This window comes from Equus przewalskii, chromosome 16 (assembly GCF_037783145.1).
Source record: "Equus przewalskii isolate Varuska chromosome 16, EquPr2, whole genome shotgun sequence".
In the NCBI taxonomy this organism is placed as follows: Eukaryota; Metazoa; Chordata; class Mammalia; order Perissodactyla; family Equidae; genus Equus; species Equus przewalskii.
Genome location: NC_091846.1, coordinates 79,867,127 through 79,893,216, shown reverse-complemented (window position 1 = coordinate 79,893,216; position 26,090 = coordinate 79,867,127). Strand labels below are relative to the sequence as shown.

The window sequence follows — 26,090 nt, the reverse complement described above, 5'->3', positions numbered from 1 at the left end:
GAGAGAGAAAGAAGTAGAGACAGAGTCACAGAGAAAGACAGAGGGAGGGAGAGACAGAAACCAGACAGAGAGGGAGAGAGGGACAAGGAGTGGGAGGAGGGAGGTGGAGGGAGGTGGAGGGAGGAGGGAGGTGGAGGGAGGAGGGAGGTGGAGGGATGGGAGGGAGCTCTCGGGATCGGGTTTGGGGTGGCGGGTCATGCACACCTGTTGACCTCACTGATTTCACGAGTGACGCGACAGGAGACCCCTGTCCCTGGCACGAGGCAGCGGCTCCAACCTGCCTCCCCACTCAGCAGGGGCTCTGGGTGGGCTGGAACAGCAAGCCAGCCCGGGTCTCCCGTGTCACTCTCCTGACTCTCACCACGCCCCTCTGCTCTCGCCCAGCCCGACCGGCCAGGTACCAACCTTCCGCAGGCTTCCTCCCGTCCCCCTTGAGCAGGAGAAGCACGTGACCTTGTTTGTAAACAGCAGGCGCCAATGAAGTCAGCATCCTGTTACACAAGCCCCCGAGCACACACTCTGGACGTACCCTCGGCATCATCATCATCGTCATCGAGGGAAAGATCCCCCAGATGCACCAGCATCTGTTTCCTCATAAGTCATAAACGCTTCTTTTTGGTAGGAAAACAGCAAACTGTTTCTAGAGACAGGGAAAAAGCCTCCCAACCCATAATTACACCGAACTTCCTCGGATGTTTATTCGAGAGCCTGTTCATCTTAAAAATAAAGCATGAGCTAGAAAAACTAAGAATTTTAAGGGAAAGTTAGAAGAATTAAAACTAATTTCTTTTTTTTGGGCACCTGAGCTAACATCTGTTGCCAATCTTCTTCTTTTTCCCTTCTTCTTCTCCCCAAAGCCCCCGGTACATGGTTGTATATTTCAGTTGTGGGTCCTTCTAGTTGTGGCATGTGGGACGCGGTGCCATGTCCGCACTCAGGATCTGAACTGGAGAAACCCTGGACTGCCAAAGTGGAGCACGTGAACTTAACCACTCGGCCACGGGGCTGGCCCCAACTAATTTCTATTTAGGAAAACAAATGGGCATCAAGAATGATTCCGTTTGGCCACACCGGAGAGTCCTCCCACAACACAACAGGGACACACCCTCGGCAGAGGACATCTGGGCGACCTCACACAGAGCGCCACACACGGGAGAAGTTCCTACCATCCCAGACGAGCTGCGTGCGAGAGAGCGTCCTTTTAGGATCCTTCTGGCATTGTCCCAGTGACACTGAATTCAGACATGAAAGCACCTCTTCCCACACGTCCAAGAGCTTGTGTTCCGCATTTAAAAACGAGTGATTTCGACTTTCCGTGGGGCCACCTGAGCACCTCATGGTCTCTGAATCTTATCTGCCAGGGAAACTCATTTACTCAGCCATTCTTCACACACCCAGTCTCTTCACTGTAAAACTGGAAACTGTAGATGTTTATTAGCTGTCACGGACAGCTAAGGTTTGACTGATTGATTAAAATTTACAAGAATACTTGTTTTATGAATTATCCATCAATCCTTGGCAGAAGTACCTGCTGGAAAACGTACTTAAGACAAACTGCTTCACAATGAATGCTCTTTCATCCTCAGAAGCACAAGGAGACCCACACAGTCCCCTCTGCTCAGGCCAGGGCAGGGCCCATCCCAGGTCTTTGTCCTCCGTCCCCACGGGCATCTCAGAAGCACCCACCCTCCGATGAGACGGGAGCAGGGACAACACATGAGGGCCACACAGATCCCCCAGGACGGGCCCTCACCGTCCACAGGCTGGGACCGCCCGGTCCTGAACCCTGCTCGCCCAGAGAGAGGCCTTCAATGGTGTGCAGGGTGCATGGACACCGGGGGACGGCACTGGCCCGGGATCACCGCCGGGGACTGCTGCCCTCTCTCCCAGGCTCTGTGGCTCCCTGCTGCACGCGCACCGTGTCTATGGGAAAGCTCAAACAAAGGAGCCCCAGCAGGGGTGCATTCTGGTGGCTCCCAGGGTGTGCGTGCGACTGTGACCCTTCATTCCCAAGGCAGGCCCAGTGAGCGGCTCCCCAGGGGCACCCCGGGCAGGGAGAGAAGCCGGGGGCCACAGCCCCAAACCAGCCGGTGGCGCCCGACACGCCCCCACCCCCAGGAGGGGGACTGCCACTGCCACCTGCATCGGCACCGCCCCAGCCTGGATCCCACCTACAGGCCAGACCGCCGGCTCAGTCTCTGCAGCCGCCTACGTGGGCGACCAGGAGGTCCCTGGTCCCCCCGCCCCCCACGCACCGTCGCCCCACAGCAAGCGCCAACGCGAGGCCAGACGCACCTGTGCTCGCCTTCAGCAGGAGCCACAGCCCGGAGATATCCTGCGACAGCACGGAGATGAGGCTTAAGGTCATGCTGCGGCCGCCAACGCGCCGGCGTCAGGAGGCGGCGACCTGCCTCGCAGAATGCCCGTTCTGGGCGCACAAAGGAAGGCGGCTGGGCTCCATCTTTGGGCCGCCTGCGAGAGGACGCACACCCCTGGGGCTCTGCAGATGCAGCCTGGCAGCTCCCGAGGGCCTGGGGTTTGAGGGGCCTGATGCGCAGCCCACGGCCGGCCGGCTCACCTATCCTGCCCTCGGCCGGTTAACTGTTGCCAGCCCAGCGGCAGCGAGCTTCCTGCAGTGGCTCCAGCCCACACCGCCCGTCTCAACCCTCCCTGCGGGAGCCCCGCGCTCAGCGCTGTCCCTAAGCCGGGCAGGCGGCAGGGCGAGGGGCAGGGCTGGCCGGGGCACGTGGAGCCTCGGGGGTCTGGACCTGACCCCTCACTGGAGGAGACGCGCTGGAAAGTAGGGTGCTCAGAGGCTGCCTGACACGGCTCTCCCTGTCCGTCCACCTGTCTGTCAGTGAGCACCTTTGAAAGCTGTGTGTTACACTCATGTTCATATGTGGAGCAGGCCCTCAGCAGCTGAGACCTCAGCACGCCCTTGGGGGCTGCCAACAGGGAGATGTAACAAGGGGGGTGGCTGCCATGGGGGAACCCCTGGGGAGTTCATTAAAATGCGGGTTTTGATTCTGGGGGGGGGCAGCGGCTAAGATGCTAACGAGCTCCCGGGGGATGCGTGGCCGCTGGCCTATGGACCAGATTTTGAGCAGGAAGAGCCCAAGGGGCTGAGGGGGCCCAGCGCCTGAGCCCAGCGCTGCAGCGGACCAACCTGGGGACGGGGCAGCCCTTTAAGCTGGACCAGGACTGGTCCTGGCTCACGAGACAAGAGCGCAGAAGCGTCCACCGGCATGTGGTTTGTCCCCATGTCTGCCATCCAAATATAATGTCGCAGACGTGCTTTCCTGCCAGCCTGGGCCCTGGGCGGAGCCCCCAAGTGGAGGCCATGGGGTTGGGCACGCTCCCGCTATCGGGGCCCTTGTTGCTGCAGTGGCAGCTGCCACACCCGCTGCACCTCCCTGTCACGTGGCTCCGGTTCTGCCCTGTCTCTGCTGGGGGGGGTCCAATCCTCTTCTATTGACACCCTCCTCAGCCGCCCCCTCCCCCTCTGACACGGCAGAGTCTTCCGCAAGCACAGCGCTTACATCACGGCCCCAGAGACTGGGAACCGAGAGGCAGCTGAGCAGACCAGGGGGCAAGCTCCCAGCGGGCGGGCGAGGCCCTTCACTGCGGGGCTCCTACGGCAGCTTCGCAGCACTGCCTCACCCCCAGACCCCAGCACACACCACAGGCAGGTCCTTGTCACGTGGAGCACGGCCTTCTCCCGCAATGCTGGGAGCCGGCTGGGGTCTGACCTCCTGCGGAGACCACCCATGGCCATGCCCTGCTCCCCTCCTGCCCGGAGCCCCTGGTGCAGCTCCCCATGGCCCTGGGCAGGGCTCCCAGGACCGAGGGCGCCTCACACATCTAGCACGTGGCGAATGCACATCGAATGGGTAACAGACAGCGCAGACGACTGTTCTGAGAAAGGAGTTACAAACGCAAGGACGAGAGGTGCCAGGCGGCAGAGGGAGGGGCTGCGGGGCACCCACCTAACCACTCACTCGCTCTCTCGCCGTGCTCCCCGCTCTGCTCCCTGTGGTCCCTGTGTCTCCCAGGTGCTCGGCAGATGCTCAGGTGCCCTGCAAAGCAGGATGCTCCCCAGGAGGGCGACAGCAGCCCCATGGTCCCTGTGACTAGACCGGGGCCGTCTGCACCGCGCCAGGGAGGGACGGCAGACATGCCTGTCCCTGTGGAGGCAGCTCCCTGACATCCCTCGGCCAGAAGGCCTCCCAGCATCCGGCGCAGTGCTCTCGGCCTGCTGCTCCAGCAGACAAGCCCAATGGCACATCGGGGGCAAGAAAGGGGAGCTGCACCCGGGGATGCACGGGGCTCACATTCGGCCTCGCCTGCCCCTCCGTCCTGGCTTCCCCCATTCTAGAAGGACACGCTCGAAGCAGACCCAGGCCCAGTCCCCCAGGCAGCTCCTGACCCTTAGACTCAGGAGAGACCCCGTCAGGGTCGAGAGCCTGGCCTCTAGGCCGTCACCACACTTCTCTCTCATCCTCATGGTTGGAGACGCCACTTGCCCTCGGCTCATGCACTTGGCTGCTGGGGACACTTTCCAACACAAAAACCAACCCTGGCCGTCCCGAGCCAGCACCTCTGTCTCTGGGTTCACGGTCCGGCTGCACCCAAGGCACACGCCCAGGCCACTGCACAGAGACACGGCCTCCAAGGCCAGCGGCTCGGGAAGCATGGGTTGGGCGGGTTTCTAACGGTTGCCATGCACTTCTGCAGAACAATCCAGAACACACCACACTGGAGTCCATACGAAACAAGCATTTGCTCTCCTTTAGAGCTGGTCCCCTTTGGAACCAGACACAGCGTTTAAAAGGAAGCTGCTGGTCTGCCTGAGGTTTTCCCTCTAAGGACATGTGTCTCATTCATCCAAGAAATCGAGCCACCTGCCCCGGGAGGTGCAGGGACTAGAAGGGAAGGGTCGGACCCCAGTGCTCCTAGCGGAGGAGGGCGTCCCAGAGGCAGGGGGCAGTGCACACCCCATGTGCTCGCACTATTTCCCAGCACAGGCCGCGGGCACTGAAGGGTCCGGGGAAAAAAATCCCCAGTGGTCAATCGGCTCGGCTGGTCTCTCCACCCCAACGTCCACCGAGTGACGCCCTCGCTCACCTACAGTCTTGCCCGCCGTCTCCTACCCAGGGAGCCACCCTCGCCGCCCCCCTCCACTGTGACCCATCTCCGCATGTCCCCAGCCCGTCCTCACCCGCCATGCCCACGGCTCACGCCCATCTCGCCACACTTGTGTCTGGTGCTAACCCACCAGGACTCAGCCTCCATGGCCGAGCTCTTTGTCCCTCCGGCTCCCTGTTGCATCTCTGGCACTCAGAGCCGTGCCTGCCACGTGGCAGGTGCGTGATGAATGCGTGTTAAAGGAATGTGACCACAGCGGGCAGGAGCAGAAGTGAGGAGACGGGAGACGAAGCTGTGTGGACATTTTCTCCAGAATGCACTCTCCTCGCCCCCCTGCAGCCCTGAGAGGCCCAGAGTGTGGAATTCTGGTGCGAGGTCAGCTCTTCCGTGACTCTGCTGCCCAGGAGGTCTCTGAGCCCCTCATTCCAGCAGTCAGCGCCCTGTGCACTCATCGCCGTTCCCCACGCCCTGCGCTCGGCCTCAGTCTCCACCACCAACTGGGTTGCTTCCCCCTGGCAGCCCACCAGGGCTTTATTCTCGCTGAGCTGTCAGTTCAAGGACCACCGGTTCTCCTCTCTGTTTTCACTTCTACCAGGTGACGTTCTCTCGAGAGTGTGGATCAGGTAAGGAGTGAACGCACACCGGCCCTCGTGGGGAGGGGGTGTGGGCAGGTGTGAGGCCAAAGGGCATGCAGGCATTTCTGGCAAAGTCTCCAGGGCCAGATGCTGGCTCTGGGAACCGGCTCAGTAGCCGTAGCCTCATGGAGCCTCAGAGGTCGGCCCTGGGCGTGGGGACGACGCTCACTGTGGGGACAGCTGAGCCTGGAGCGGCGCCCGTGAGCAGCTGACACACAGGCTGCAGGGGCCTGGTCATCGCTGGGGGTTAGTGACCATCAGCCCTGAGCAGCTGATGGTAAGTTAGTCACTCTTCTCATAAACGGGCAGCGTCCCACCCCCCGTTTCACGTTCTCCCTCGTTTGACGGTCTGTGAATGAGCCACCAGCTGGCCAGCGAGCGCTTGTCCAGGATGAGAGCCCGTGCACGGGGCGCGGCTGCCAGGCAGAGAGGGTGTTTGCCTGAGACATAAACATGCTTCACTGTGTCGGGTCAGAGGGTTTTGTGGACAATTTCTCCTTTTTCTTTTTTTTCTTTTTTTGGCTTGAGGAAGATTGTCCCTGAGCTACTATCTGTGCCATCATCTCCTATTTTGCATGTGGGTCACGGCCACAGCATGGCTGAGTGGTGTAGGTCTATGCCCAGGATTCAAACCTGTGAACCTGGGCCACCAAAGCGGAGCATGTGAACTTAACCATACGCCGCTGGGCCGGCCCTCATCTTCCTCTTTTTTTGCTTGAGGATGATCATCCCTGAACTAACATCTTCCCCCATTTTGTAAGTGGGACATGTGCCAAACTTAACCACTATGCCACAGGGCCAGCCCTAAAAAGACAATTTCATAGGTTCCAACAGTGCAGGCATGCAACCACACAAGAAGGAGAGAGTGAGGCCCTGCAGAACATCGCGAGAACACGAGGCCTGACGGGACAGGACGGGGCCTGGAAGCCACAGATCACGGCTCCCGGGCGAGACGCAGGCCTTGCTCATTTCCGGCTGCCAGTTAAAGGCACAGAAACAGGATCCTGGCTCCGAAGGTCTGTTTCCCCGAGAGCAGTTCTGGGGCCAGGGCCTGCTGAGGCTCCTCTGGGAGAAGGGTGGTTCGAAGGGAGGGCCAGAGTCTCCCGGTCTGAATGTGCCGGGACCCTGCGGGGGGTCCTGAGCCGTAAGGAAATGGTGGACAGCCCGCTTCACTGTTCATCCACTTGAGGAAACGCAGCATTGCTGTCAAACCTGCAGTATTCAGCACAGGTACATGCCACGTCATACTTCAAACACACACAGTGTACACGGCCGTGAAGGCTGGCCCAGCCCTGAGAACCTGCAGCCTGAGGTGGGCGGCTCCCCGGCGGCAGCACCCCACCTCCCGCCCAGCTGAGCTCAAGTATTTACAGGAGCTGGGCATTAGTCCTTCCCCGTAGGAGGGAGGAAAAGCCAACCAAAACACGGAACAGTCTCCCTGTGGGCAAAACTGTGTCCCTTCGAACCTTAGAAAAATACCGTCTAACTTTAAAATAGGCTCCAGATCCAGAATGCCGCAGAGAGCAGAGCCGAAGTGTTGGGCGCCCGGCCTCCTCTGCTGGGCAGCACGGCGAGAGGAGCACCTCGAGGCTGCGCCCTTATCTGCTCAGGCCTCCCTCACCACCTGGCCTGGTTTAGTCGTCATGGCAACCCTGGAGGCAGGTGTCGCTCTCAGCGGTTGGCTCAGCAAAGCCTCCAGGAGCAGGCGAAGCCGGACACCGGCTGCTCAGTCCTCTGTCCCCACGCTGTCCCCCTCCTGTGAACTCACTGTGCCCCTCCCACGTCCTCCTCCCACGTCCTCCTCCCACGTCCTCCCCACCCTCCTCTGGAGTCCTTGCCCTCCTCCCCGTCCTTCAGCTCCCCCATTGTTACAGCGCTGCTCCTTCCCACCTTAGCCGCTGCTGCTCCCTGGGGCTCTGCCCTGGGCTCTCGTGTCCTGCAGTCTGTCCACTCGGCTCTCCTAAGCCGAACGCATTTTCTCTGCCCCCAAAGTCAACCCACTGTCAGAGGATAAAAAGCAGACTTCTCGGGGGACACGCGGGCCCTCAGGCTGACCCTGCGTGACTGGTCAGCCGGCCAGCCAGCCGTGACCATCCCACCTCCATCTCCCCACTTCTACCACAAGTTCCAGCTGTGGACACAGCAGGAAACCGCTACACCAGGGGTGCCTGGGCCTCCCAACCTTGGGCCACGTGCCGTCACGGGGTGGGGACCCAAAGGGTGGGCAGCCACCACGCAGAGGGCCTGGCAGGCCAGCTCGTCCCCTGGGGCTAGCTCTCGGCACACGCAGCACCACGGTTCCGTGCACCCAACCCAGGGACTCTGCAGACCGCACCCTCCAGCCCTCACCTAAGGCCGACTGCAGAATCAAGACTCCAGAGCAGGAACGAACAGACGACCACGATGCACCGACAGCATCACTCAGGCAGGAAACCGCGACCGTCCCATCAGATCTGGCAAGACGGCGCCAAGAAGGAAAACTGTCAGGCCAGCTCGTTTAATCCCAAGTGAGAAGCAACCACATTTCCACTAAGGGGAGGGCATCTTCCAAACAGAGCTTTTCAGGTTAAAGACCCACACACGAATCACACAACGCTATGAACCATCACGACCTCAACAGAATGATTTAAAAAACCTCACACGCACTAAGGCAAGTTTCCCAACAAAATGATCCAGCTGAACAGTGACAGTGAGTTCTGACCCCACGAAACATAAACCCACTGAAACACAAAAACACGACACCTTCTAATTAGTCCGCAAGAACAACACACCAGCATTAATAAAGACAGGAATTTTCTAGACGACGGGAAGCTGAACTTGACCGCCACCTGCGTAACTGCTGAAGGAGACTGAAAACCTCGGATGGGGACAGCGACCCGCCCACTGCACGCGCTCCCGTTTCAGCCACCACGGCCGTGAGAACAATTTCACTAAAAGTGGTGCTCTCTGAGCGCTGAACTGGCTTTGATCCATGACATCAGACGCGGAAAAACTACGAAGCCTGTTGAGTCAGATGACGCACATTTAAAACACATTTTTATAGTGAGAGTAGAAGTGTTTTTCATACATTTTTAGTAGAATTAAAAAGCATTAATATTCCACTTCTCGCCATTTAAATCCCTTGGACCTTGGCATGTATTCCATAACTGGGTGATTTATAAGCCCAGACAAGCTTCCCTGAGGCACAAGCCCCGAGGCTAAGAGACCACCGAGGGGGCTCCCGCACTCTCCCACCGCCCTCAGCTTCTCCATGCCCTTCGCCTGGTTAGCAGGAGCCCACCTCCAGGGCCTACAGTGGTTCCCAACCCCGAGGCGGGGCCTGGACCAACCCCTTCCCCAGGGACCAGCGTCGTCTTGACTGGGTTTCTTGCACAGGATTCAGGAAGAGAAGCCAGTCAAACCACCAGTGGCCTTGGGAGCCCTGAGTATCCGGTCTCCACTGCTTTGCAGACTCCGCCCTGACCCGCAGACCCCACACCACCCCAGGTCCCACCTCCTGGCTCAGGGGTCTAGCCTGGCCAGGCCCCACGCCCCACGCAGCTCTTTCTTCTGGATTCCTTTACCCGCCCCGAAGATGTCTGTTGGTCTCATTTTGGAGCCTGGCCTGCAGGCTCCTCTAAAGGCAGGAAGGGGGCTGCCTGCCCCACGGGCTCCTCACAGGCTGGGCCTCAGCGCCCATCCATGGGCTTCCAACTCATGGACGGGCAGCCACCACAAGCAACAGGGCTCCTGCTTCTCAGATCCATGACCGCTCATGCCCTCTGGGCTGAGGCCACAGTGAGCCTGAGGAGAAGGCAGCTGGCCAGGGGCTCACGGGCCCGACGTGCTCTCGGTCTGTCGCAGTCACGGGAGGCTGCCACAGAGGACTGTGCTCTAGGCACCCGGCCACGCTGCTGCAGTGGGAGCCAGCACGGGCGACCACCACCTCCTCTCCTCTGCCAGAACTTCAGACCAGCTTGGCCTCGCTGGCTCTGAGCGCACACACTGGAGACCCACTTCCCACCACATCGGGTTGCAGATGTGCACTGGGACACGGAGCTCCAGCCTGCTTCTGTCTGTGGGATTCCAGCGCCAGGGGTCTGACCGCCTCCCGTGGGAGGCGCTGGCTGCTGTCTGGTTTCCACATCGTTTACCATTAGGGGCAACGCAAGACAGACGCGTGAAATCGGGCGCCCCAGCCAAATACGTCCACACAGCGACACACGCGCTCCGTGGCCCTCCTGGCACGGCTCTGGTGCCACAGAGAGCCGAGCGCACGGTGCCGGGGCCAGGACGGGGCCCATACAGCCACAAGCTTCTTCTCTGCTCCTCTGAGGCTTCCCTTCCTTCCCTCTTCACACCAACTCTGGCAGGCCAAGCAGCTCGGGAAATCAAGTCAGTGGCCCCCTCCAAGCCGGCGTGGACCCAGCCCCCTCGCCAGCCCTCACCCCACACCCCGGCCCCAGGGGCCTTCCTCTTAGCACCACCCTGTCTGGTGTGTTACTGCACTTTCGAGTCCCGTTTCCCAGTCATTTATGCATTAAGTTTTCTCTCCCCAGGCCCAGCGTGATGAGTCCAGCGCTCAGCGGCGGTGAGTGGCGGGTCCAGCAGGGGTGCGAACCGTCTTACCTCCAGTCCTTGCTCTTACCTTTGCCTGTTTTCTCTACGGACCCCAACAAGCGCGTATGAAGCCGACATCGGGGTGCGTGCTAATGTGTTACGTAGAGGGGTAAGGAGCACGAGGAGGAAAGACGGTCGGAGCCGTGGCTGGACCGGCGGGCTCCAGCAGATACCTGGCAGTTTGGACGGAATTCGCACAAGGGGCTCCGGACCCCCTCCTGCAGGGCCCAGGGCAGAAGCGCCGGCTGCAGGGGCTGGCAGAGGGCCGGGCGGCTCCCACGCTGAGCAGGAACACTCTCCGCGCCTGATTGGAAAAACAGACTCACAGCTCCAGATACCATCGCTCTCAACAATGAGCCTCTCCGCTTCCGGGCGGGGCCTGGGACCGAGTGTTTATGGACGACCCACCATTCCCACCTGAGGGCGGCAGGCACAGCCGCTCCATTTGTGCTGCACAAGCCCCAACATGGGCAGAAGCGACCTGGGCAGGGAGCAGCTCCTCCTCCTAGGTCAACAAGCCATTTCACAAACCTGATCAATCCGGGCGGGGCTGTGGGCAGATCCGCAGTCAGAGAGCAAACACAGCTGGAGCCGTGGGTCGAACCACATGCCACCCTGGCCACGGACACTGGAGGGTGAGACTCAGCCCATCCGTGGATGCCTCAGGGCTGGACTGGAGCCGGCTGTGGCCTGGGGAGCTGGGGGCTGTGGGTGGTGGGTGGCCAGTACTCACCCCCCACACCATGACCTGGAGGGCACAAAGGGCCGTCCAGTGTGCTGGACTCAGGAAGGTGAAGACAGGTGACACATGCCTTTCTGGGCTGGACTTCGGTGGTCTCGGTCTCAGGACCCCGGGGGCTCTCGATGGGAAGTCCAGATTCTAAATCTGACCACCGAGCTGGGCCTCAGTTTCCTCACCTGAGAGGTGCAGAACAAGTGACCTCATGCTCCAGGCTCACAGTCATCACTCGGTTCCCAGGGGCCACAGGACCCCAGCCATGCCGCTCAGAGGAAAGCGGCCCCAGGGCTGGACCCCCCTTGTACCCAGGCCCTCACCGGGGATGACCAGGCCAGCTGGGTGGCGGGTGTGTCTAAAGGGCCAAGCAGGAGTTCCGTGGGGGCGGGAGAGGGCGGAGCGACTCAGACTCCTGGCAGGCGACTCCTTGTCAGGAGCCCAGAGGTGGAAACAGGTCCGCCCTGCGCTGGCAGGTGGGCGGGGCTCCTGGCACCGGCACTCAGGGGAGCTGGCGGGCAGCACCAGATCTCAGCGCAGGGCTCACGGAGGAGCCTGCGCCCACGGGCCCATCGGATCCGCGTCTAGGGAAGGTGCTCCCAGGGTGCCAGGAGAACTGGTGGAGGGGACGGAGGCACATCAGGAGACCCCTTGGAGGGAGGGCACACCCTCCTTTAGGGCTGCTTTCCAAATGAGTCTCACACCCTGAGAAACACGGAAAGTCGTGCCAGGGCTTCTGGTCGCTCACAGCTCCATGGCACACAGAGCAGGGCGGGGCTCAGGTCCCGGTAACCACCCAGGGCTGGCTGCAATGCAGGTACCTCAGAAAAACCCATTCTGGTTTTTAAAAGCCCCAAAGCCAACATGTTTTATTTTTAACCGGCGTTTACCCTTCTGCATCAGAATATAACGAAAAGGGACTAAGAGGCTCCAGCCAAACCTGGGCATCCAGATGAGACGTCTGGCCATGCCGGGAAAGGAAGGAGGCACGACCCTGGGGGGGAGGCGTGACCCTGGGAGGGACGGACGGGAGATTTGGTGGGAGCGGACGAGGGCTAGGAGCTGGTTAGGTTAAGGTCAGCCCGGAGCCGTGTGAGGACAGGACAAGCCTGTGCTGTGTGCCGGGCCCGGGGGGCCTCTGGGTGCCCCCGAAGGAACGTCCTCCTTCACAGGGGGTGTGCCCAGGATCCATGTGGCTGCAGGTGCGACTGCCACCTCAGAAATCACCAGCCCCACAGTCCAACACTAGCGCACAGCGTTCTCTGCTGCTCCCCCTGTGTCTCAGGCGACACCAGGGCTAGGTGGGCAGGACCAGACAGGCTGCCCACCTGCCCGGCCAGCAGCCACGGGTGCACGGGGCTAGGATCCGGGCTGAGATGCCTGTGCTGCACCGTGGGGTCGGAATCTGCTCCCCCTGCCTTGGGTCACAGGGCAGAGGAATGACCTGGCCCCAGGGGGAGCCGCTCACATGTGGCTGTGGTCCCGCAGCGACCAAGAGGGAGTGGAGCTAAAGGTCCTGGCGGGCAGGGTCTTGGATGAAAGTTGCTGAGCCCTGGGCACGTGGGCTCAGCCCTAAGCTCTCCATGCGGCTTCTCCTTCGCTCCAAGCACACTCCACACCAGGAGCATTTATCGGCTCGGACCAAATCGGGAGCCTCTGCAGGACATGGCCCTGCGCCCAGCCAGAGCCAGCTCCTTGCCTCATGAGCTCGTCTGAAAAGTGGCCTGGTGGTGGCCACTCACAGGCTGTCGGGGGGCCTGTGTCCTGCAGGGCGGGAGGAGCAGACACACGATTAGGAGCCCACATCAGATGATGCTCCGAGAAATGGAGAAAAGATGAGACCCGGAAAGCTGAGCCAGTGTGGGGGGGCCCCTAGACCTGACTTTGGGCCAACACCTGGGGGGTCCCAGCGGCCCCGAGAGGAAGGGGCTGCCATTCCTGTTTGTGGATGATAAGACTGAGACCCACTCCCAGCTCATGGGAGGGAGGGGCCTGCCCAGGAGCTGAATCCAGCCAGCTGGCTCCAGAGCACCCTCCGTGGCACACCTGGATCCACGCCAGCTGACCACGGTCACATGGTCCCTGATGGCCACCTGCAGGATGAGGAGGCGACCTCTGGCCCTGGTAAAGGCATCCTGAAGCGGGGCGGGCATCCCAGAGAGCAGAGAAGGTCCCGTTTTCCTGGCACGACTTTCTCCTGGGATGAAGGGCGGTGCAGCGGGTCTTGACCAGCAGGTCACTGAGTGGGGCCTTCCCCACATCCCAGACCAGTGGGATGACGACTGGTAGGACGAGACAGGCAGGCTCACCAAAGGCGAATGCAACGTCTTAAAGTATTTTCATAAACGCTTCCCACCCTCAGAGGCTTTCATGGACTCACAAGGAGAGGCCCCCTGGGGCCTCCCCTCGGTCTGTGCCGCCCTGCTCCCTCCCACACACCCCTCCAGCGCAGAAACACACGTGCTTCTGGCTCTGGCCTCCTGCGCTTCCTCTCCTATCGGGAGAAGGGAGGTGCTGGGGAGCTGGGTTTGCTCCCCAGGAACAAGGGGCAGAGTCTGCAGATGCACCTCAACGCCAGGCCTTGTCTCTCCTGGACCCACCGCGGCTCCCACCGCGGCTCCTGGATTTCAGAGCAGGCCCTCTGGACTCTCTAGATGCCCCTGGGGCCGACTCTCTTCTGGGCCCGCTTCTAGTTTTGCCCTAACTCCCCTCAAGTTTATATTCCCATTTTGTGTCTGTCTCTGCACCACATTCCTTTGCCCAGCCATTAGCTCTATTTTCCTTCACAGACCTGATTCAACCCTTTAAAGACCATCCTGGTCCTGACCCCGGATTCCTCTGTCTTCTTGTTGTTTTGGCCAGTCGCTCACCTCTCCTGGGAAACTGCAACAGCTCCGGGAACATGCCAGACCCCACATGTACTGTCCTGACACTGAGAACATGCACGGGGGATCTCACTCCCAGCTCCAGGAGCACGTCCCCGTCCTCGTCCCCGTCGACAGGCATCTCATGCCCGCCCCGTAGGTGGATGGCCCCCCAGCTGACCCCAGGAAGAGCTGCTCTGCACACGGCCCCAAAGGGTGGACCCCACAGGGCTAAGAGGTGACCATGCTTTCAGGGCTAACGGGATTTTCAGGGACCGTCCCACCCACATGTCCCATGTGGAACTTCTGGGAAAGGTTTCTTCAAGTCAGTTAATCATCTTGGAAGGGTCTTGCGGAGGGAGCCTGGAGACGAGACCGCGCAGCAGCCACTCTGAAGACGCCAGTGTGGCAGCACGGGCACACAGCATCCTCGCGGCCGCCCCACGACCCTCCCGTCCACACCACCGCCTCCCTTCAGTGAGGCCGTGCTTCCTTGTTGCTGTATTTCACGTGTCCACTTATGTCAAAGGGAAAACGACTCGCCAAGTCGGCTGTTGATGCCGCAGCGTTCTCCACCGACCCTCCTCAGCCCTGGTTCCAAGGAAGGTAACTGTTCGCCAGCAAACTCATCTTCTGAACTGAAGCCATTTCCAGCGTATTTGTAACGACGTCCACGCCTGCTCTCAGATGCTTCCGGCTCTGAACCGGGCCCCTGCCCCCTCCTCTTTCGCCCACCCCCAGATCCTGGGCCAGACGTCCCGGAACAGCCTTGGGGACCTCCCCCTACCCCACAGAACCTCACCGGCTCCGTCCCTTCTCGCCCAGAAGTCTCCCCAGTCAGGCCCCTGCCTGGTCCCTGCGGTTCAGAACCTCACTGCCTGTGACCTGGACCGTTCCGGAAGGTTCTGGGTAACTGCTTTCCCACCTCCACACTGTTCCCACACGTCCTTGCCCAAAGAGCAGTCTCCTTCCACATCTCTGCTTCAGGCACTAGGGGCTCTGGTTAGAAGCCCAGGTCCTGGACCAAAACTCCCCTCCCACCTGGCGGGCTACAGCCATGGTCACTCCTTACTGCTCCCGTGTTCACATCAACACGTATGTTCCCTCACCCCAGATGTCCCGCCCCATCGTCTCCGGGTTGCCTCTCCCAGTCCTGTAACCGCCAGAGACCACACGCCTCCTGCTGTGCGCCCCCTGACCCTCGCTTCGTGGGACCTGAGCTCAGGTGTGCTCGGTGCGTGGGGTGAAGACGGAACCACGGCTGCCAGGTGAGCGTCGTAGCATTTGGGCCTGAGCCCTGTGCAGACAGTGTGAGATCCGCACCAGCTGTTGGCAGAACACCCTTTCTTTTACGCTCTTCAGAGCCCATATAATTAAAAAGCCAGTGCGTTTAAAGCCAGAACACAAGTGAGCTTTCTGCTGTCTCAGACGTTATGTTGATTTAAATGAATATGGAAGTCCCAATGCCACAAAAAATAACTGATTAACAGAGTGGCTTGAAATGCTAAGGGGAGGGGGAAAACAAGGACGTGCCACATGCCCCCCCCACAGCTAGACATTCTGTGTCAGTCTCACAAGGAGGAAATGCAGCTAAGACTCTGCTCGATCGATGTGCCTCCCTGTCACATGGCTCTGGTTCTGATCTGTCTCTGCTGGGTGGGTCCAATCCTCTTCTCTTGACACCCTCCTCAGCCTCCCCCTCGTCCTCTGGGGCAGCAAAGTTCCCTGCAAGCACAGCGCTTACATCACGGCCCCACACCCTGGGAACCGAGAGGCAGCCGCCCAGCCAACGAGTCCAACACGCACCCTTCTGAGAGATGTGCTTATTTCCAAAATCCACCCTCAAGGAACCAAGACTCGACCACCAACAGAAGCCAAGAAAGAGCCGGAGGGTGTACCATGCCCGCGGCTGCCATGTGGCCCCAGCCCTGGACAGACAAGTCAGGGTGTTCACAGTGGCCCCCCAGCAGTGAGCCACATTCCTGAGTCACAGTGGTTTCTGCTAATAAAAAAGGTAATACTTTCCTTGTTTAAGGAATTATTTCAAACACCTTGAGAAGGTTACTATGAGTGCACAAAAAAGGAACTTGCAACAAGAAATCGTACTCATGGCCTGAGATCCCACACGCAGGCGGGCACTGTCAGGTGAGCATGGGGCCTGAAACCCCACACGCGGGCCGGGTACTGTCAGGTGGGCATGGGGCCTGAAACCCCACATGCAGGCCGGGCACTGTCGGGTGGTCATGGGGCCTGAGATCCCACACGCAGGCTGGGCACTGTCGGGTGGGCATGGGGTCTGAGATCCCACATGCGGGCCGGGCACTGTTGGGTGGTCATGGGGCCTGAGATCCCACACGCAGGCTGGGCACTGTCGGGTGGGCATGGGGTCTGAGATCCCACATGCGGGGCGGGCACTGTTGGGTGGTCATGGGGCCTGAGATCCCACACACGGGCCGGGCACTGTCGGGTGGGCATGGGGCCTGAGATCCCATACGCGGGCCAGGCACTGTCAGGTGGTCATGGGGCCTGAGATCCCACACACGGGCCGGGCACTGTCAGGTGGGCATGGGGTCGAGACCAGAACTGGCCAAATCTTGAGTTAAAATAAGTTATTTCTAGTCACTTAAGACATGAAGAGGTCTCCTAACTCTGGAACTAACATCATCCTTTACAGGCCAGGGGGCGGCCGGCTGTGACTCTAGCTGGACGACTGGGCATGAAATGCAAAACTCTCAAAAATGTTTCACATGCACATTTCAATTGCATTATAAGCTGTCACATTTAGGATGCTCTTTTCACCTGATCCATTTACAAATATCTGACAGATTCTTGGAGCTCCTAACAACTTCTGGTAAAAATTCCAACATTCTAATGAAATCATGCTTCAAAAAAAATATCATGCTTTTTATCCCTCCACAGAATGAGTAATGCAATTGGAAAAAGCATCTGAAAGATGTTTGTGTCATTCAGGCAAATACTCCCCAAAACAGGGAAGCTGCATTACAACAGGCTGCTGGGCTTTCTTGGAGGCTCATTTAAGGAAGTCCCACGCGGACACCCGGGGCTCACTTTCAGGCTGAGTTCAGACTGTGCTTCCTGGAGCCAACACACGCTCAACTCCGGCCCCTGCAAGGGAACAGGAGCCCCTCCCTCCGGTCAGCCAGGGGCAGAGCGGCCACCGGGCAGAGGGACCCCGTGCTGGGGCTCGCTCACCATCAGGTGGCAGCAGGGGCAGCTCCTCAGAGGGGACGAAGCCCGTTTCTGTTCAGCTGCTCAATCCACTGACCTCTCCCCCAAAGCTGACTGACACCCAGATGGGCTCCCCTAGCCTGGACTGTCCACCCCCACTGTCCACAGGACACAGGTCGACTTTACGTCTTTGTCTCCAGCGCCGAGCACGGGCCCGCCAGACAGCAGACTCCGTGCCTGCCTCTGGAACAAATGAAGGAAGGAAGGAAGGAAGGAAGGAAGAAAAGCACTTCTTGGGCCTTTGAAACCTTTTGTGAATTCATTTGTTCTTAGCTTAATACAGAAGACAGTTTATTTTTCTGAAAATTTGTTCCTACGTAGAAGTCACGGAAGCTACTCTGAACAGCTCTTTCAGGCAACCTTGGAAAATGAAGGCGTACTCGAGAGCAGACCTATTTCCCAGGCGGTGTGAACAAAACCACAGAGGGTACCGTCAGCCCCCTGCCGCCCAGCTCACCCAGCCTGGTGGGGTCTGCTTTTCTCTTTCCCTATTAGGGTCCCACACGCAGGATGAGCGTAGGTTGGTTTCATTTCACTCGCTCTTTACTTTCTGTCCTCGAAAACACAGACTGCTCTAGAGACGCAGAAAAAGTGGTCTCCCCAGCACAGCCTATCTGATGTCGCAGGATTTGGAACAAATATTCCACAACAGGGTTTAAACTAGTGTTGCCAGCACACACAAATCATAGTGGTCTCAATGTGAGACAGTGACAAACATGGGTTTTGTCATTCACGCTGCTTTCAGTGGATGAGCCTCCTAGAAATCCAAGCCACTGCAGTGACGGATAAATTAAAAGGAAAAGATGCGAGTGTCTGCATCTCACACGGAGGCTATGAGTTGAGAAAGGGCCCAGACGCCAGCTTTATCTCCTGCTGGACACAGAACGACCCTTCCAGGGTCTCTGTAGGGCCAGCTGCCATCGGAATGTGCTGCCCGCGTACACGCAAAGCCCCCCAAGCGGGAAGGGCGCATGTACCTGTCGGAGGCGCTAAGGAAGGGTCCCACTGCTGCCCTGAGGCGAACGTGGCCTGCAGCGCCGCGCTCTGCCCCGTCCTGTGTATATTTCAGACACACGTTTGTATGATGGACAAACTGCACCCCAGAGGCACTTGGCAACCTTTCTGCTCCCCACACAATACTGGGAAAGAAGCGAATGTGGCAGATAGAGAATTAAAAGTACGGTGGCCCCGGTCAGAGGCAGCCGTGCCCCCCAGCAAACAGCCTACGTGCTGTCAGACGTTGCTCGCATCCCCCTGAATCACAGTGCACCAGGCAGGGCCAGCGAACAGTCCCGGAGACGCGCGCGCACCTTCTGGGAGGAAGCCTCCACCCTCAGTCAGCCCCTCCGATTTTCCTCTGGACACAGACCTCACTCAGAGCCAGGCACCCCTGCCCACCCTGCCACCGTCTCTATGACACAAACACACCGTGGCTGCCAGCTCTCCACAGACCGGGCAAAGGGCTCAAGTCTGGACATGTCCCCCTCCCTCTCGGGCATCTCACAGCCCAGCTTGAGGAGGACGCTGAGGGGGCACTGCAGTGGCAATCCGGTCAGCGCCCCGACACCACATTAAGCTGTCCCCTTTCACAACCCACTCGCACACCTACAGCCTTAATGCAACCTCCGCGGACCACCCGGAGGGGCCCCTCTGACCAGCACCGGCACTGATAGCGTGTCAGCCATGCTCCGACCGGCTTGAGGCCCCTACCTGCTGCCCACAGGCGAGGTCCCACAGCGCGCACGGCCTCTGGCTCTCCCAGAGGAGCAGCTGAGCTCTGAGATTGAGGACTTGGTCCGTGAGCTTCCACCAGGCCAAGTTTCACTTCCCGGGTTTTGCCGCTCTGACTCAATTTTAATTTACCAGTAGAGTATTTTTAGCCAAATCGGGGGAGAGGGGCACCCAGCCCGTGCCTCCCGGTCTTGTGGCAGCCGATCGCCCTCGGATTCCGCTGTCACATGAACAGCAGTCCTGAGGGAACCAGGAGGGGAATTCGGACATTTCATGAAAAACAAAGAAGAAAAGGACGGAAAATCAAAACAGAAACTCGGAGGCTGCCGGGTAACAGCTGCTTGCTGGGTGGGTGAGGGGGACCCTGGGCTGTGCCCCCAGCAGCCCCATCCCACCCCGGGGGGTGCAGGAGGGACCACATTCAGTTTAGACAAAAGCATTTCCAGAAAGTGCTGGAAGGAACGGGCAGACAGAGACCGCCTTCGAAGACTCCCTCCAACCTGGACCAGACACACACGGGAGACCCTGGCCCCAGCTGCGTGAACCCTCTAGCACAGCCCCACGGCCGTCCCGCTGTCCCACTGTCCTTTGGGGAAGGGGCAGGAGCCACGGCCCAGAGGGACGGCCTGGTGAGGGGGCTCCTGGAGTGAGCTCACACACATCCACACTCGAGCACCTGCACAACAACGCCGACAGTGAGGACGGGCCGCTCCTGTCCCTGTGGCCGTCCGCGTCCGCCAGCCCTGCGGCCACGGGTCCGACCCACACGCACGGGTGTTCCTTGGCTCCCGAATGTGAGGACGAGGCAGCAGAAGGGAGCAGCTCAGAAGAGGCCCGCCTAGGGCTGGGCGGCTCCGCGGCTTGTTTTCATGGCAAGACGTAAACGGAGACCCTGGCCGCGAGTGACCGCCACCCTTCCCGAGTGCCCGTCGTCCCGGGGGAACCTCGAGGCCGGGGGGGACACGCAGGCCTGGGGCTGGCGCAGGCGGGGCCGCCTCTCGTCTCTGTGACGCCTGAGGAGCTTCGCGGGCTCCGGTGGCCTGCACGGACGCGGCCAAGGACCAGAGGAGCATGGCGTGCCCAAGCCCCAGGCCGTACGGGAGGCGGCTCTCGTGGGATCTACTCCAACGGGCAACATCGTGAGCTGCCAGCCCACACGGCCAAGGCGGGAGGCCGGACACGATGAACCCCTCAGGCATTTCTGTCAGGATTTAAGGCTGTTTCGTCTAACTGTGGGCTTAGCCCCAACACTGACTGGAGAACGCAACGCCACAGAAGCTTCAGCTCTCACTCAGCCTCACTTTCCCTGAAGGGAAAGGCATATGATCATTTCACAAACAGATAAACTGAGGCAGCCACTAGTTTCGTTGGCAGAGCCTGGGTTTCTGTTCCCACCTGGACCAAGGCCTTCGGGGTGCTTCACCCGGGCTGCGGGAATTCCCACCTGCCAGCTTCCTCTCTGCCCAGCCGAGCCACGCTGGCCTTCCCCCCTCTTCCCCGGGGGTCCCCAGGGGCTCCACCGCCCAGCCCACCCCTTCCCTGCGTCCTCCTCCATCACTCACTGACCCGGCTCCTGTCTGTGGCGTCCTGTCGCTACCATGACAGTGACAGGAGAACCGGGAAGCCTGGATGGCCGTGGTCCACGCAGCAAACCCAGGATGCACACCAGCCGCCCACCAGCGCCTGCCGGCCCATCGCCACGGTCGCTCCTGACAACCCTCCAGGTCAAGCATGACTGCCTGACCCTCCCCGTCAGCAAAAGGAAGACTCTCAGATGAGACAGTGACGCAAAGCTCATCAACGGCAAAGCTCGACACCTGACGGGGAGAACTCAGAACGGGGCCACATGAAATGCCAAGGAAACTTCCAGAGGCTCCGGTCCTACGGGCTGCATCTTCCCCGGCCAGGCCAGATCCTGGTCCCAAAGACGTCAGAGCTCTCACCACAGAAAGGATGAGACTCAGCCCATGAGGGAGCAAGGGCCCTCCCTATCCACATTCCAGGAGATCCCAGGGTCGAATGCAGGAGCGCCCTTCCCACACAGGAGACTGGCTCAGCCCTCGAGGCCGGGACCGGGGTTTCCGCCAGGATCTGCGGTTCCTGGAAAGCTGACGGTGAAGCGGCTTCGTGTCACTGCACAGTACAAGCTGATCTTCACAGAAGTCATCACCGTCCCGGGATAATCAATACCACGTAGCTAACGGCTTTTGCTCTATTTTGTGTTTTATGCATGGACCTTCGCGTACCGGGCGCCCTCAGTGCAGGGTCAGCCGCAGCTCTGCCGGGCTCAGTGCCGGCTGAGCTCTCCCCTCCCGGCTGGGAGCTCACCCTTGCCAGCCGCAGGGAGATCATGTGCCTCAGGAAGCCGGTGACACGACCGGTCATCTGATGGTAACGCTGGGTGAGAGGCTCATTACTCACAATCCCCACTCCCCCGGCATTCCAAACGCCAGGGACACGGACCACACAGACCCTCCCCTGCCAACACGACAGGTCTGTGAGAACCAGCCCCACACTGACGACTAACGGACACATCAAAACAGCACGTGTGCAGCCAGAACCCCTGACCGCCCCAGTGCACCTCCTGTGAGCGACCCCAGAGGGACCCAAGGACTCACCCTCAGCAACAGAGAGCAGCCAGGAGCACCACTCAGAATAAATGTAGTAGCTTTTCATTTCCGGCACGGAGATGCGGGCAGCCCTTCGGTCCCCCATGGCTGATGAGCACACGGGCAGACGCAGGCCCCTGCGCTCGCTCCCACTGCCCTCCCTCCTTCCACTGAACTTTGCTCCCTAAAATCTGCACGAGGGACCAGCCGACTTCCCACTCTCATCTCACCGCGAACTAGGAAGCAGCATTAAGGGTGGTTGCTCTCCCGCAGGCCTCATCTGCTCTCCCCACCCTGTGTGTACACATGGACTCCGGCCAGCTCGCCAGCTGCTGGGCGGCTGGAGGGGAAAGGAACGCCCGCCCTGTCATGGCCTCGTTTCCAGGCACAAGGACACCTCTGCCGGCGTGACTTCCCTGAGCTTCCAAGCAGGTGCCGGGCAGGTCGAACAGCCAACGTTCCACGCTGCCCAGGGAGAGAGACGCACCGATGGACACGTTAAATCAGACGATACTGTCCAGAGTGACTCTGCGTCACCACCTTCCTCCCTCTGATAAAGTCTGATGCCCCGGACACAAGGGGCCATTCTCGGGAACACATGGGTGGAGGCTGTGTTTGTTTACAGGAAGGTGAGTGGAGACACAGGCCCCACATCCCAGCGCCCCTGTGTCCCTTCCAGCCTCTCCTTCAAGGCCTGTGTGTCTCCAACAAATGGTGTGTAAAGCCATTTGGGGTGTAAAGTGGGGGCCCCCACCTGGACACCCTCTTTCAGAGCCTGGAGAACGCCTGGGCCACCTGGTACCGCCGTCACAGCCGGGCTGGCCCTGCCCACCACACGGTCTTGGCTCCTTGGGACAGTGGAAAGATGTCCCCTCACTCTGACGTCAGAGATCAAGGCAGTGGACACAGTCCGTAAACCCCAACCAGCAGGTGCCCAGTGAGACTGCCCGTTACGCGCTGGAGTCCAAGCTGCTTAGACAACAGGGCCGGGGCGGGGGGTGGGTGCTGTAGTAGGTGGGCCTGCAGCCCAGGCTCCTGGGGGCTGAGACCCCACAAAGACCCAGACGCCTCAGCACCCGGCTCTATGTCCTCTGGGCCTGAGCCAAGCTGTGCCAGCTACGTCCTGGAGCTGACCTGCGGAGGACCGGGAGCTTGGGGTAGGGGGCCAGAAGCAGGAGTCCCACCAAGGTGCCCAAAATTTAAAGTAACAAAAATAGTAATAATCTCCAGGTTTCTTCAGACTGCAAAACTTCTCCTTACTGAGCCCGACTGGAGCCCACCTGGGCACATCTCAGGGTGAGTGTTTCTTCAAAGAAGCACGCTCCCCATCAAACTCGCTGTCTTCTCCTGTCTCCCCAGCTCTCTCGTGGGAGTTCCAGAAAGTCAGAGAGAGCAACAACAGTGAGGACACATGTTTCCCCTCTCCTCTGCCTTCTGCGACTCCCGAGAAGACGGACCAGGTCTGCAAGCATAAACGCCGTCAGTGGCATGACCCACGGAGCCAGGGGCCAAGTGTCGACGCTGCACTTCCCCAAATGTGTGTGCCCGCCGACAGCACTCTAAGGCCACCGGGCCCTCCCTCAGGCAGCCACACCTCTGGCCTCGGCACAGACACGGGCCTCTGCCCCCAGGACTCAGGGACCCAGCCCCGCTCCCGCCATCTGGCATCGGAAGCAGCCCGCCGTACGTCACACAAGTACCTCACATGGACCTCACCCCTGCAGACAACCAGGCGTGGACGGGGGCTTGTCCCGCTGAGAGACAGTCTAGTTGCAGGTCAGATCCCCTTTGCACTCGACTCTCCTGGAACAGCCAGAGGAACCCAAGCAAGTGCCGGGACCATCCTGTGGTCAGCCCACTTTGGAAAGGGCCTCACCAAAATTTAGCATTAAGTTTTCAGCATTTTTAGGTGCACTGATTTTCCAAAAGAAAGGAAACATTCCAAAGACATCACCTCTGAGTGTTCCAGGGTTCCCAGCGCACGCAGCTGAGCTGTTGAGCTTCCCCCAGAATCCCTCCCAGAAGAACCTTTTGTTTGCATGTGACCTTGTGTCCAAACATCTCCCCTTTTTGCATCAGCTACCAGGCAGCTCAAAGGGAAATTCTGTGCTCGTTTGCAGTATCAACTCACCCAGGTGCCTCAAATGTATTTATTAGCTTCTTTTAGTAAATGCTGGTTCTGTCTAAAACTGTCCACCCCAACCTGAAACACGTTTCTATAAAGAGCATTTTTGAGTTCTGAGTGAAACAACCAGTTTTCCTGGCTTGTTGAACCTCGATGCCCTACAACCCTGGGCAGAGGAGCGCAGCGCGGACACCACTCCCCACGCGCTCCAGTGTACATGCCGTTCTGTTTCCGACACGGCGGCAGCTCTTTGCAGGACACAGCAGAGGGGACATCAGGAGGTTATCCCTGACTCCCCCTTAATTAACTGACATCACATCCATTTCTGGCCATCAAAGAAAACCACACTTTGCAACCGTACTTTCTCCTCGGGCCTCACAGGTGGGGGGATGTCTGACTGTTGAATCTTCTCCTCATCTGAAGATGCTTCTTCCAACACTCAACCCAAGGACAACGGCCACGGTGCCCGGGGAGGCCTGTCCACAGGGAGGCAGAGGCCAGTCTGCCCTGGAGACGCACAAACGGTGGAACCAGGGCCAAGTCGCAGGCAGGGAGGAAAGCCAAGGCCGGACACCTCCCCTGGGAGCAAGGAAATGTGCCGCATGTGGGCCTGAGAGCCCGTCAACCACCTGCAAGTCAAGGGGCTTAGCCAGAAATTCCAGGCTGGACAGAGAGGGAGGACGGGGACCGGTCAGTGCAGGGAGGGTGGGCCTGGACAGAGAGGGAGGATGGGGCCTGGACAGAGAGGGAGGATGGGAGTGGACAGAGAGGGAGGATGGGGACTGGACAGAGAGGGAGGATGGGACTGGACAGAGAGGGAGGATGGGACTGGATGGAGAGGGAGGATGGGGAGTGGACAGAGAGGGAGGATGGGACTGGACAGAGAGGGAGGATGGGACTGGACAGAGAGGGAGGATGGGACTGGATGGAGAGGGAGGATGGGGAGTGGACAGAGAGGGAGGATGGGACTGGATGGAGAGGGAGGATGGGGAGTGGACAGAGAGGGAGGATGGGGAGTGGACAGAGAGGGAGGATGGGGAGTGGACAGAGAGGGAGGATGGGAGTGGACAGAGAGGGAGGATGGGAGTGGACAGAGAGGGAGGATGGGGACTGGACAGAGAGGGAGGATGGGAGTGGACAGAGAGGGAGGATGGGACTGGACAGAGAGGGAGGATGGGAGTGGACAGAGAGGGAGGATGGGAGTGGACAGAGAGGGAGGATGGGGACTGGACAGAGAGGGAGGATGGGAGTGGACAGAGAGGGAGGATGGGGAGTGGACAGAGAGGGAGGACGGGACTGGACAGAGAGGGAGGATGGGACTGGACAGAGAGGGAGGATGGGGAGTGGACAGAGAGGGAGGACGGGACTGGACAGAGTGGGAGGATGGGAGTGGACAGAGCGCGAGGACGGGGCCACAGAGAGCTAAACTGACCCAGGGTCACCAAGCACTGAACTGCCATCGTCCGCACTGGGTCCTCATTACAACAGGCAGAGCCACAGAGCTCACGGTCTCTCAGGGCCCTAAGGAGCGAAAGAGAAGCCGCTCAGTTCAGATGGGACCTGCCCTGCTCATCTCCACCGAGGCTCAGTATGGCCCCAGTGCCACCAGCTCCCGTTTCACAGCAAGAGGACCCCTTAGGAGTCCTCATTTCAGAGAGAGAGGGTGCACCGGGGGCCCACTTCACAGCAGGGGGACACCCCGGGAACAAGAGATCCGCTTGCCCAGGCCACACGGCTGGTGGGGGGTGGGGGAGCTTCTGGGCATCCGGATGATAACTGACTCCTGTCAGAGCTGGGGGTCCTCGGCCCTCCTAACAGAGCCAGAGTGTGGATCCCCTGTGGCCTGGGCGTGTCTGGTGAGACAACGTGGGGATCCTCCAACCATGTGGAGTGACCTCCAGACAGCGGGCTGAGGGGGAGGGCAGGAGGGCCAAATGAGGCCTTCACACCCGGCGTGTGCGGGGCGGGGGTCCACACACGGCCCTCGTAACTGCCCCACTCGCTCTCTATCACGACAGAAGTCGGGGAGCTTGGTCAAAGGTCGAGACCCCGTTCTTTTAACCCTGAATCCTGTGCTCCAACGCAGCTGAGCTCAGCACGAGAACCACGGAGCAGAGGCAGCCCGCTCCGCCCGCCCCGCAGGACGCCCCTCACAGTGCTCTCCCCACCTTTACTGTGACAGCCCCACTGTCGTCCCAGCCAGACAGGCTCACCACCAGGCTCCTCAGAACCAGGAGACAAAGCAAACCAAATACAACGAGGCCAGCAGGCAGCGCAGCCAATACTGCCCGACACCTCGTTTCCAGCCTCTTCAACAAGGCTCACACGCGGCACACGTTTTCTGGGGAAAGAAATACACAGGGAAGAGCCCGCCAGCAGAGGGGACACCTGGCGCCCGTC

At 59.9% G+C, this 26,090-nt stretch overlaps 2 protein-coding genes across 51 annotated transcripts in view; both read right to left on the bottom strand.

Moving 5' to 3' along the window:
* Positions 1-26,090, bottom strand: part of MCF2L (MCF.2 cell line derived transforming sequence like) — a 181,963-nt gene that overhangs the window by 78,214 nt on the left and 77,659 nt on the right. For 7 of the 50 annotated variants that reach the window (XM_070579320.1, XM_070579328.1, XM_070579323.1 and 4 more), the window contains exon 1: positions 2,296-2,692. The exons of 29 other annotated variants lie outside the window; for them this stretch is intronic. In XM_070579320.1, coding sequence (XP_070435421.1) covers positions 2,296-2,368 — 73 coding nt within the window. In that variant the 5' untranslated portion in view covers positions 2,369-2,692. Of the gene's footprint in view, positions 1-2,295; positions 2,693-10,388; positions 10,749-10,796; positions 10,858-10,910; positions 10,933-11,297; positions 11,469-18,935; positions 19,239-21,574; positions 21,827-26,090 lie in introns of those variants that run through there. 14 more of the 50 variants (XM_070579350.1, XM_070579352.1, XM_070579339.1 and 11 more) reach the window with 14 other exon arrangements.
* On the bottom strand, positions 23,702-26,031 carry LOC139076546 (uncharacterized). Its single transcript, XM_070579365.1, has 2 exons — positions 25,904-26,031; positions 23,702-25,211 (listed from the first exon to the last, which is right to left on the bottom strand). Exon 2 carries the CDS (start codon positions 25,148-25,150, stop codon positions 24,104-24,106), a length of 1,047 nt encoding a protein of 348 aa, XP_070435466.1. The 5' UTR covers positions 25,151-25,211; positions 25,904-26,031; the 3' UTR covers positions 23,702-24,103.

Bases quoted from the DNA above. Each gene is read 5' to 3' on its own strand.
- LOC139076546 (XM_070579365.1), bottom strand. From the start codon at position 25,150: ATGGCAGTTCAGTGCTTGGTGACCCTGGGTCAGTTTAGCTCTCTGTGG.